This window comes from Vitis riparia, chromosome 12 (assembly GCF_004353265.1).
Source record: "Vitis riparia cultivar Riparia Gloire de Montpellier isolate 1030 chromosome 12, EGFV_Vit.rip_1.0, whole genome shotgun sequence".
Taxonomy (NCBI): Eukaryota; Viridiplantae; Streptophyta; class Magnoliopsida; order Vitales; family Vitaceae; genus Vitis; species Vitis riparia.
This window is the reverse complement of record NC_048442.1, coordinates 22,319,579-22,332,417: the sequence shown is the minus strand read 5'-3', so window position 1 is coordinate 22,332,417 and position 12,839 is coordinate 22,319,579. Positions and strand designations below refer to the sequence as shown.

Below are 12,839 nucleotides of genomic sequence, written 5' to 3'. Positions count from 1 at the left end.
TCGAAGGCAGAAGAAGACAAGGATGGAATGGTAGGCTACGTGCCCTCAATGTCCTTCTACTCATTACTGGTTTTTTTTTTTTAATTGCTTGTTACTTTTGTCTCTGAAATCCACCTCACGGATTGACATCTTCCATGTACAAACAACTCTCGGCATTTTCAATAGAGAGAGATTTTTGAGGAGGCGGATGAGACCTGCATATGTATATGAGTAGGACATAGGCGAGTTAATATGAATATCATTTGTAGGAGGGAAATAGCAGCGACTGAATTTTACAACTAGTTTAGTAGATCATACAACTATTCGGTATGTATTTATGAATAAAGAGCTGCCAAAAACGTAGTGTTCACTGATGGTTTTGAGGAGACCTCCTTTATGATTTTATTGTAAACAAAGTCAATTTGAATTTTTTTAATATAATAAGTGTAAATAACTTTTTGAAATTGAATATAAATGGAATTGAATAAGAAAATATATGGACTATTTTTTATAAATAAATAAATAAATTGAAATCATTAATTCAAAATGATTTTTAATATTTTTTCTAAATTAGTTTAATAAATTATTTTACATAATTCTTTTATAATTTATTTTATATTTTTTTAAATTAGATTTTATTGTCATTTTTGTTATGTTTATTTAATTTGTTTAGTAAAGACCATAGGTATACGGATTTAGAGGGATATTACGGCTTATTACCGTACCTTTATCTTTGGATTTAGACTCATTTTTATAAATACGTCTTTTCAAAATAAGGAGTCACATAAAATTTTATTTCTTATTTTGTTTTTCTTTAAAAAAATCAAAATTTTCACAAATTAAAGCTAGTTTTACCATTTCAAGTGGTGACGCTACTGAAAAATACGAGTTTACAGAATTATATTTTGGAAAAAAGGCTAAATTTTTTTTAAAAAAAAATTAATTGAATTTTTTTTATTATAAAAATATAGGTGGTATTTGTTTTTTTTTTTTTTTACTAAAAAGAAAAAAATAAAAATATTTGACTTTTTTTTATTTAACTAAAAGTAATTTATTTATATAAACAATGTGATTAAATTAAACTTATTAATAATAAGTTTACTTTACTTAATTGATATTAATAAATTACTTTTAACTAAATAAAAATAAATTAAATATTTTGATTTTTTTTATGAGAAACAAACACCACCTTATAAGAGTGGAATTGCATTTTGGAGCTGTAATTAAAAATTTATATGAAAATTGTGGAAAATGGTAGGCCAGCCCAGCCCACTATCGCGTGACCGAGATCACGTTTGCTGGCAGGAGCTCTCTTTGCTCGAAGGCATTTGATCAGTCCGAGTTCAAGCCTTCAAGGTAATCTTACAATCTCTATTCCCAGTTAGTTAAATGGGCCTTTAGATTATATATGATCGTTTTGGGTGCTGAGAAAATAGTGAGAAAGTGAAAGAAAAAGTTTGAATCCTAAAATTTTCAGTCTCAGTGCTTTATAAGTTGGGAATGTATTGCTGTGAGTTTTGAATTCCAGGGTTTCTCAATGAACGGCCGTGGAACCATTTCCATTTCCATTTTGGATTACAGCTCACGCTGAAATTTTTGCTAGATTAACGGTCTTTGTTAGTTGGGAATGTTGTATAAAAACAGATTTAGTTATGATATACATATAAGAATAAACAGACATCACTAAATGATAGGTATCTACTGCCCCTGAAGTGCGTCAAGTAACAGGTTCTGCAACTTCATCACAACTTAAGAACTTCACATGATGTCAGCATCTGCAAGAGACTCATACACGAATATCATCAATGGTAGCAGGACTACCTGTAATTGCCACAGATATTTTGTTTCCAGCACTAGGTGCCATATATGGTGTTGCCTGTGATTTAGTGACATCCTTATTCCAAGCCATGCTTGGCCATCTTGAGTCATGCATCTTGCAAATCCATGAGCAGAATTCTGGTGTGCTTGGCGTGGATGCTGCTATGGACAATGATGCATCTCCTTACATGAAGAGTTGCAAAAGTGCATTGTTCTCCTCAGTGAATTCTGGTCTAGGCTGTTGCCTTCTAAAACAAATACTATTTCTGCAGGGATGGAAACCATGTGCACTTGGCTTGTTAGGACAATGGCCTCACAGGTTCTGATATTCTCTATCAGGCATGCCTCTCTTGTGAGACCTCTTTTAGAATCAGGAAAGCTGAGGATGGCTAGGGAGCATTTTGGTGCGCCATATCAGGCCCTGTGGGCATTTTGGCCTGTCATTTTCTTGGAAACATCTCAACTGGGGGCATCTCCTCTTCTTCAGGATCTGCCTCCAAGAGCATACTTCACCTTCTTTAGTCCCAAGGGCCAGGTGAGTTGCAGTTGCCCTTGCAAAGGAACAAACTTACACCACTACAGTATTCATTGTGGTTGGATTCTCAAGGGGAGGATCAAATCTGGAGAGGTATCAAGGCTACTCTGGTTGATATGCTGCAAAGATTAAAACAAGATGAGATGAGGATCTCAGCCTCGTGTATCCTTTTATGCTTTGGTTGGGATTATCTTTGACAGAAAATGCTCCTCTGTCCCAAAAGCCTTGATATTCAGGGAAGCTCTTGCAAACTAGTGATATTCAAACCAGACTCGGCTTCACCCTCACTTCTGCTTATAGGAAGTTATTGCATGTGGGATAATTGAAACTGTGTTGTAATAGAACATGTTAGTTCTACTGCCAACTTAAGGTACATTCTTCACAAGATTCTTCAATTTTTTTCTTTTGTTTGATTTATTTAGTGTCTCTTTTATGGGTGAATTAAATCTTTTATTATTTTGTTTGGAATGTTAGGTCCATACTTCAAATACTCGTAATAGTGGATACAATGGGGGTCAATGCTGATAAACTCTGCAGGATTGTGGAAGCTGGTTCACTTGTATTTCCTTATCTTACAATTCATCATGATTTTTGTTTTGTTTCTGTTGTTTCTTCTGCTTTTGCACCATCTTAACTACAGTGACAATGACTGAATTTACTTTTTATGCATAAAAGGGATTTACACTTGACATCCAACACCTTATTCTATGCACTTTTGCTTGTAAGCTCTAAATAAATGGTATAAGTTCTGGAACTGTACTCTGAGTTTGCTGAAGATCATTGTGGAATGTCTAAACCTTTAACCGGTAGAGATTTAGCAAATATCCCTGCATGTTTATTGAAATTAAGGCCGGCAATACTTCATCTCCTATCTGGATGGGTCTTCAATTATTGGAATGAGGTTTGCTGAGTTTAGTCGTCTTTTTACCATTGGTTTCTTGAGCCTTCATAAAGTTGATTTAAATATTAAAAACATAAGAATTTGATGGGGTGATAAAGGAGGCGATAAATTTAAAATATTTTGCTTTGACTTGCCTGCCAAGAATATATATAATGGATGTCGGCATCGACAGCCAGGGCCAAAACTATAGGATTTCAATCAGGTGATGGAAGCAAGTATGGAGGTTTGTGCAGCCATTCACACGGGCTATGATGTTGATGTCTTTACTTCCTATTGAAGGCACAAAATTTAGAGATACAATTATTGTTAACTCCCCTGTGTCTGTTCCTATTTGATTGAGAGCAAAACTCACCATGAAATACTTCTTGCAACGATGCAGATAGTGATGTGATCATGGAAATATTTTTTGTAATCAATGAATTCAGACATGTAATGGTGTTTGCTTCTTATTATTATGGCTCTGGCTAAATGCATAATTCATGATTTGCTGCAGGAGCTTACCCTCTTCCTGGTTCTTTTCATGAATTTGTTATGAGTTTGTCCTGTTTCTCTTAACTTGAAAGGCAGAAGCAGACGAGGCCGGAATAGTAGGCTACGTGCCCTTGATGTCCTGCTACCCAATATTATTCTAAAGCATATCTCTCATTGCTGGTTTTTTTTTTAATTGCTTGTTACTTTTGTCTCTGAAATCCACCTCACACAGATTGACATCTTCCATATGCAGACAAATCTCAGCATTTTCACTAGAGAGAGCATATATGTTTATAGATTGGCATGTGATGTTAGGTGGATATGGACTGCTAATTTCATATGTAATTGTAATAGAATCAAGGTCATTTTCAGCATCTTTATGTCTTGTGGCGTGTTGTTCTCCTTTTTTCCATCATCAAAACATATCTACTTCCATTCATACTTCATCTTTATATATATATATGCCTGCTTAGGATCCTCCGCTACAGCGAAGGTATCGGAGAGAGTTTATTCCAAAGCCGTTTAGCGAATAATGGGGAAGAAAGTGATGAGCGAAGCTTCACTTAAAATACCCCACAAGAATGACAAGAACAAACTCAACAGTTTGATAAAGGTGTTGAGGCCTAAGGTCTACATCACAGACTCCTCTAGTTTCAAGAAGCTCGTTCAAGAGTTAACTGGCAATGGAACCTCTGTTGCACCTCCTCCTCCTCCTCCACCTCCACCTTCAACTGTACAAAGAGCAGCCCAGAAATTCCCGGTTGTAGGGGTTGATGAAGACTTCGTTGTAGGGCCAGACAACAGCGTGGAAAACTCAGGTTATTCATCATCAGAAGTATGCAACCTGCAGCCAAGTTTCATGGTAGAATCAAGGCAAGTTGAGGCATGCGATGAGGCCATCCTGGACATGACCGCATTAGACGATTTTCCGATGAACCAAGATGCAGCTGTGCTAGGGTTTCAGGACATGGAGTCATGGCTTTTACAGATTGATCCATTCTCTCTGTGTGGTAATGGTTATGCTCAGAGTTTTGAGGAGGCGGCCTGCATATATGACTACGATTTAGCCGGGTTAATATGAATACCAATCATTTCAACCGTCCACCACACATTAACTACTGAATTTAACACCTAGTTTGGTACATAGCCAAATGAAGATCCTAGAAGCATTCCATTTGTATAAAAAAAAGAAAGGCAAAAATGTTATATATTTGAATTACGTTCCCATATTTTGGGGGGTTTGTGTTCATTAACGTCACGGGCATTATTATGTTAATTCTTTAACCATCTGGATGTATATTGCATATTCCCGTTTGTGTTTGGTTGTGGATTGGATATCATAGCCCTTTTGGGGGACCTTTCTCTCATTCTGAGAGATATGAGATGTGATTACATATTTTACTCTTTTCATCTTTTGTTTTTTTCATTCCCCAAATCTTTTTCTCCTTTTTATTTATTTTATAATATATATATATATATATATATAACCCGGGAATTTTCCATGGTCAAGATATTATGGCTCTCTATAGGTGCCTAAACTTCAAGGTGTTGATTGCTCCGCAACAACCAACATCGGATAAATTTAAGGTATTATTAATGGTAAAATTTAATTTTAGAACCATATGTTACTTTCTGATACCACATTTTTTAGTGTTAACCATGACCAACTATATATATATATATATATATACCTTGAACAATTGAAATATATTTGTTTGATGAGAAATTTCTTTTTATAAAAAAAAACATGATTTTGTATAAAATAATAATAATAATAATAATAATATAGTTATTTTAAATCCATTTTTGTCCGTAAACTTTTAATATTAATTAGATCAACGTTTGAGTTTTAAAAATTATTCAACCCATTAATGAATTTAATGCACTAAGTCTTACTTGATTTAGAGTTTATTTTCCTTACAAAAAAATTCAAAAAAAAATATTATATACAAAAAATAAATTAGCAAAGTCATTAATGATGAATTTTGGTTTATAACTTTTTTAATGTTAATTGGATCAATTTTAAGTTTCGTGACTTTCTAATACTAATTACACCGATTTTGGAATTTTACATTATTTTTAAAAATTAATAAATCCTATAAATGAAGTGCTATTTGATTTGAAATTTATTTGTATAATGAATTTTTTTTTTAAAAAAAAAGTTAAAAATAAATTTAGAAAAAATATGTGTAATTGAAGAGAATTATATGTAAGGAGAAAATTATATTTAAAGATTTTTGATATTGGTTGTTCAAGAAAGAATGAATGAATAAAGAAAACATGCTTTATTTTATTTGTTTTAATATTTTTTAATTATTATTTTTATTTCTCCATGTTTTGTTTTTGTTTTCAAAAGGGGTTTACTGATGTAGGGTGACCCTTTTTCTTTTCTCTTATTTCTTTCCTCCATGAAAAAATTTGAGTTGAGTTTTCTTGAAAACCCAACATATGCTTCTTATTAGGAAAATCTTAATTAAATATTATTATTCTTTATTTGTTATTTTTATGCAAATATTTATTATTTGTTAATTCTAAGTAATACCAATCAATATTCTTTCATCATATTAATACTATCTTTTCTTACAATATATATCTTTTCTTAAATAATAATTATGTTAATTACTTTGAAATAAAACTAATAGAATATCTAGGGATGACAATAATGCAGGTTTTTTTGGATATCTACCTCACCCTTCCTCGTATAGGATGAATTTGAAATTTAAATAAATAAATTAGGGCCGGGTTTGAAAAATGGATTTGGAGCGAGTTTAAGTATTGCTTTGTTTCACCCTGCCTCGTTTTTAATTTTTTTTTTTTTAATGAGATGAGGATGAGTATTATTTTGAATAAATAGGATGGAAGTGGAATGGGACAACTTTGAACCCGCTCTGCTACTATCCCTATGAATATCATACTAATAAACTAATATTTTTTAATATAATTTATCTAACTTTAAAGTAATATATTTTTTAATGAGATGAGAATAAGTATTATTTTGAATAAATAGGATGAGAGTGGAATGGGACAACTCTGACCGCTTTGCTACTATCCCTATGAATATCATACTAATAAACTAATATTTTTTAATATAATTTATCTAACTTTAAAGTAATTATTATATCTTAAATACATGAATAAATAATGAGTATTTGTATAAAAAAAAACTAGATAAATAATTGTAAGTTACTTCATTAATTAAGACTATTTTTTATAATAAATGCATGATTACTTTACTTTTCTAGAGAAATGCACACATTAATGTGCTCTATGGTTTATGATAAATTAATTTTAGCTATGTAAAACATTATATTATTAATCTCATAAAATAATTTATTACATAGTTTTTTACATTTTAATTACTTTTATTTATATCAATAATTATTTTAGAAAATTTTAAATATGATTAAAACTATTTTTATCCTCTTCTTTATTTTAATTTTTTTTATCTTATTAAATTAATTTTCAACTTTAATTAAATAATTTATTAGAAATATTTCATAATCAAGGTAGTCATGAAATGCATTTTCTGAGTTTTTTTTTTCTATTTTCTAATTCTGAAAATACATTTCATTGCTATTTTGTCTTAAAATAGAAAAAACACCATAAATAATAATAATAATAATAATAGATCAAAACTCAAGAAAATTTATATATTTTTTTCAATAAAATATGGGAATCTATATGAAATTTTGGTGGATTGACCTCTATATATATATATATATATATAGAATAAGAGACAATCCAACATGAAGACTCTGTGGCCCAATGGATAAGGCGCTGGTCTACGGAACCAGAGATTCTGGGTTCGATCCCCAGCAGAGTCGTTTTGGCGTTTTTATCATTTTTTACCAGATACAAATATACCGCTGACCTATTTTATCTTCATCCCAAATCCGTTCTATTAGAGGCAAAAACAAACTGAATCATTTGTTTTACTTTCCCATGATTTGTTAAAAAAAAAACAGAATCATTTTATTGTATCCAAATGGATTATGATGAATTGTTACAAACAACCCACCCCAACACAACCAATCAAAATGAACCAAATCCATCCATGAACCCTGGAGATTCAAAATGAGCTATTTTTAGGAATCAAGAAGCAATGCACAGCCAGACCAGACCTTCTTGTGTTTATCAAGGCTTTGCTTGTGCTTGTTGTGGAGCTGCTGGTGCTGGTAGGGTATACAAAGATTTGAGCTGCCTGTTAATAAGCTTGCTGTTGTGCAGAGCTAGTTGGAGTTCCAAGTCTTCAGACCACCATTGTTGTAGCCCATGAGCCTCCATGAACTTCTGTTTTCCCTTGGACATCACAAACAGCTTCGCTGCCATGGGCCCGTTTGTTGGACAGACGTTCTCCTTTTCTCCATTGTTGTCTTCTGCTCCTGTTGGGTCGGTGTAATGGCAACAGATGTAGTCACTGTTGTTCACGTATAGATGAGGCACCCACTTCTTTCCTCCTACACTGGGAGTTTGCCCCCAGTCTTCATTGCTGACCTGAGTTTCACTGCTTGAAGGGAGCATTGATTTGAATCTCTTCCAAGCAAACCCAGCTTTTTCTCCCATGTTTCTCAGACTCATTGCTAGGGAAACAGAGGGAGGGTTGAACAAATGGGTGTCCACAAATATTCCTTCTTTGGCTAGCGTTTTCCCTACTTGGAGGGCAAACCCAGCTCCTAAGGAATGGCCTGCAACACACACATTGCTGCTTCCATACCTGTCTGCAACTGATTTTAATGCTTCAAAAGCTCCTTTGAATCTGACAGAACCCTTTAAGCTTTCCCAAGCCAGAAAGCGGAGATCATCCTCAATGTCTCTTCTAATTGTTGGGCTCTTGAGTAATGTCCCTCTTAGTGCTAGAATAGCCCTAGGCGCGCCACTGGGTCTGATGAGGATTAAGTCAGACAAGGCTGCAGCTCGGTCCCATTCTAGAATTGCACCAAATATGGATCCATCTCTTTCATCAACCAAGGTCTGTGCCAACTTGTACTTGAAGGGAATCCACCACTTGGGAGCAAGAGCATTCTCTTCTGTTCTGTTCTCTTGTCTGTCGAGTTCAAGCAAGTAGACTGCTTGTATGAAGCAGGCAATTACTGTCCTTTTGTAGTTCCCGTCTTTCCTATACCCCATTGACACATAAATTCGAGACTGTTATTAATCAAAACACAAGGGATTACCAAAGAAAGTCCAGGCAATTCTTTAGCTGGGCAAACAAAGCTACAATTTTAAAGCATTGGAAAAATAGTCCCTCTCTGCAAATTCTTACAAAAATTCCACTTCTTTTTCCTATAATTAGGAAACCTCAAACAACACATTTTTTTTCTTCATAAAACATGGTGATCTCTAGAATAAAGGGAGAACTATCCTTAAGATGTTAACAAGAAAATAAAAATCATTGTTTGACTGCCAATAAAATGGAAAAGAAAATTTTCAAGCATTGTAGCGACCACTATTTGAATCCAAAATAGTTTATAAGTTCCTATATATTTTTTTTCTATTAGTCCTATGCTCATAGAAAATAAGCAAGCCATCAGATTGGAGAAATATAACACACCAAGATTGAATTTACTGTCTAAGAATCAATAAGAAGTGGAACATTGAAACAAATGTACATTGAAGAAAGAACCATTTTCAAACCCAAAATTTATGAGACATGGCATTATCTTGAAAATATATCCAAGAGGAACTGGACCCACTTATCACAAAACTCATAGATAGTTTGCAATCCCAAAACCTCCTTGATAACTCAGTTAACAAACCCAAATGGTCAACAGCCAGCAGGAACTCTTATTCCTACTATGAAACAACAAAATCAAAAGGCATTGAGGTCTTTTGTGATTTCTTATGAGAAAACCACACCACAGTATCATCAGTCAGGGAAAGATAACATACCATCTACCTGAACATTTAAGACTCTTTACTATATCACTTGTCCAAATACATTTGGCTTTGAAAGGAGTATTGTGGACCAACACATGCTTTCTTTCTACCCTCTTTGTTGAGACCCTTGCCTAACTCTATCGAAAGTATCCAGGAATCATCCCTTGGTTAACTGAGTAATGGGTCTCTATTAATCACATGTTAGACACTTATGCCCAACACAGTGACCCATCGACTTCAATCAACGCTACTCCATTTGGTTGCTGAGAAGAGGAAGGGGGTAAGCAAAATTGGAACCTTCACAGCACCACCAAACCAGAACAAGATTCTCTGTTCAATCCCTTCCATATTCTCATACACCAAAAGACAGCATTTCCTTAAAAATAAATATGACATATACTGTTGTTTTAAGAAGTGATGAATAATGAGAACCACGAAGGAAATATAAGCACAGAAAAAACTAGTCAAACCATGAAATTGTCAAATAATTGATACATTCATAGGCTAAGAAAACTTTAAACCCAAAAGCACGAGAATGGAAAACCCAAACATTCTTTACTAGTTTGTTATCAGAATTCCCTAAGAAGAAAATCAGAATCATTAATCTGTGACCGAGTAGGAAACAGACCTATAAATATCTCCTATTCTCATAAAAGGAAGAAAGATAATATACTTTCACAAAAGACATCTAACATGAGTTCCCATCCGAAAAACTAAAAAGATACCCAAATCCAATCAAATGGATCTTAAAAATTCAAAACCCCTTTTCTGATTTACCAATTGTTGTGATAAATTTTGGGTTCCATCAACTATTTTCATCGTCATCCCAACAATGAATCAATCAAACCCCAGAAACCCAAAACCCAAAAACTCAAAAACCCAAAAACCCAAAAACCCAAAACCGGCTTCCAATCCCAGACACATTCTCCATTTCCACCTCAAACCAGAAAACCCCATCCACAAAAATGCTCAAAAATTGGTAGATCGCAATTAGTCCAGAGACTACACATCACCACCCATCAGATTACGCCATAACACCCAGAATTCCACTAGAGAAAGATAGAAAAACAAACCAACTAGAATTGATGAGGTCTCTCCAGTTGGGTGAAGACACGTTGCGAGGTCCAGACACATGGAATGCGTAGGGATGAGCCGCCTCCACCTCCACCACCGCCTCCTCTGCCGCTGTCTCATCCTCTGCGCTGCACTTTGCCATGAACCCACCGCTATAACCACCTCCTCCACCACTATATTCTTCTGCCTCTTCTTCTTCTTGTCCTTGCCCTCTTGTTATTTGGTTTCTTTGCATGCAAGGGCCAGGGCGAAAGGGAGAGAGACCTGTGAATCAATCTTTTTGAATGCCTTTACTGAAAGCGTTTGCCTTACGGCTTGTGTGTGAAAGCAGCATCTGATTCCAGACATTTGTAGATTGCATTGGGTGACAACGTTTATTATTTTTTTATTTTGAAAATGTTTCCCTTCCTCAACGGTCATATTTCTCTCAGGCCCCACGGTATGTTCTTTAATTTCAACCTGAGCGCTGCTCTCTTTTCTAAAAGGAAACTTCGCCTATCTTCCTCATAGTTTTCTCACTCACTTTCTCCCTCTTCATTTTTCAGAAGTTTCACTCTTAGATTTTCTTACCATCACACCTTTTTTTTTTCCTTTTTTAAATTTGAAATTCCCCCTTATAACTATTTATGAAAAATGGTCTTGTAGAAGCCACATTTTTCTTTAGTTTCATTTATTTATTTTTATTTTTTCAAAAATTTTGAAATTTCCACCAACCTCAAACACAACTTTACACCTAGAACTTGGTTAAAAAAAAAAATCCCATGATGGAAAGAAGGATAAAAGAAACGATCCCATGACCATGAGTTGCATTGATATCCAAGACTAGACGATTATGACTTCTTGGGTGTAAGACTACAATGAATGACAATCATATGTCCATGGCTATTTACGGTTTCTTTTTTTATTCTTTGCTTATAATTTTATTTGTATTTAAGTTTGAGAAAGAAAGAAAAAGTCATTGGATACTTTAGTGGTCTAATTATGGCCCTTGAGATTAAAATAAAATTAGGGTTTGAAGGGAAGAATGAAGAGTAGTCAAAATGATGACCTTTTGGATGTGATGTCTTTCTTATTTTCATCACTATTAATGATATTTATGTTGGATTATGAAAGCTTAAATGAGTTTTATTGCCCTTCGTTTTACATGTCGAGGTTGAACTTCCTTGCTCAACTTGTAGGGATCAAGCTGTTCAATTAGGTTGTGGGGGTTGTTGAAGAAATATTTTTTATATAATGAATGAAGAGTTTGCCCATATTATAATATATATATATATATATATATATATATATATATATATATATTATGTTTTAGAATTTTGTCTATTTAAAGAGTATAATAGCGATTGAGAGGTGTTTTTCAAGAGTGTCATCATTGTAACCTTTTTTATTCCTTTTGATTAGTAGGTTTATAAGTATTGGTACATTTTGTAGATGTAAGAATCACATTGATCGTCAAATTACGTTAAAAATTGTATATTTTTTTTATTTTTTACTTGTGTATATGCATGATTTGATTAACAATTAAAGAGATAATGAGCATCCCGAGGTGTTACTTGCATACTAGAACTTGCGAAAAAAAAAAGTCATTTTAAACTTATCAAGGTAACCTATCTAAGTAAGAATTGTTTCCATTAATTTTTTAGAAGATTGTATTATATCAATAATTAAATCATATTTCAATTAGAAAAGAATTTATTAAAACTTTAATTGAACTTGTTAATTTCCTTTTTATTTTTCTTTCTTAGTATCATTATTATAATTATAGTTATTGTGATCATCAAATAAAAGATAAAAGACATTATTATTATTTTTGTAGTCATACATTATGAAATACAAGATCAAGCCAAGGATGGATTTATTAAATCTTGTATGTGAAACCCATGTTAACACTCTTAGGTATAAAATAATAATGAGATAGATGACATTTTGTACATGATGATTATATTTTATTCCACTACCATTATAATTTGAAAAAATCACTCATTTTCTTACATGGTCTTGTTATAATTTAGATTTTATTTATTTATTTATTTATTTTATACCATATAAATGAGCGAGCATAGGGGCACATACCCACCCAAAAAGTATTAAAACAAAAATACTATACTTCTTGCAATAGTGGGGACTCAAACTCGGCCGATTCCATAACAATGACAACTTTGGACCATCGTGCTTAAACCATAT

General features: G+C 33.3%; 1 protein-coding gene and 1 non-coding gene across 2 annotated transcripts; one reads left to right on the top strand and one right to left on the bottom strand.

Annotated features, from left to right (window-relative positions):
- The first annotated feature begins 7,455 nt into the window (after positions 1–7,455).
- Positions 7,456–7,528, top strand: TRNAR-ACG. The gene has a single exon. It is a non-coding gene; the product is annotated as a tRNA-Arg (tRNA).
- A 122-nt stretch (positions 7,529–7,650) lies between these two features.
- Positions 7,651–11,003, bottom strand: LOC117925879 (GDSL esterase/lipase At4g10955). The gene is made up of 2 exons (XM_034844988.1): positions 10,655–11,003; positions 7,651–8,820 (listed from the first exon to the last, which is right to left on the bottom strand). The coding sequence occupies exons 1-2, from the start codon at positions 10,888–10,890 to the stop codon at positions 7,839–7,841; spliced, it is 1,218 nt and encodes a 405-aa protein (XP_034700879.1). The 5' UTR covers positions 10,891–11,003; the 3' UTR covers positions 7,651–7,838.
- Between the last annotated feature and the right edge of the window lie 1,836 nt (positions 11,004–12,839).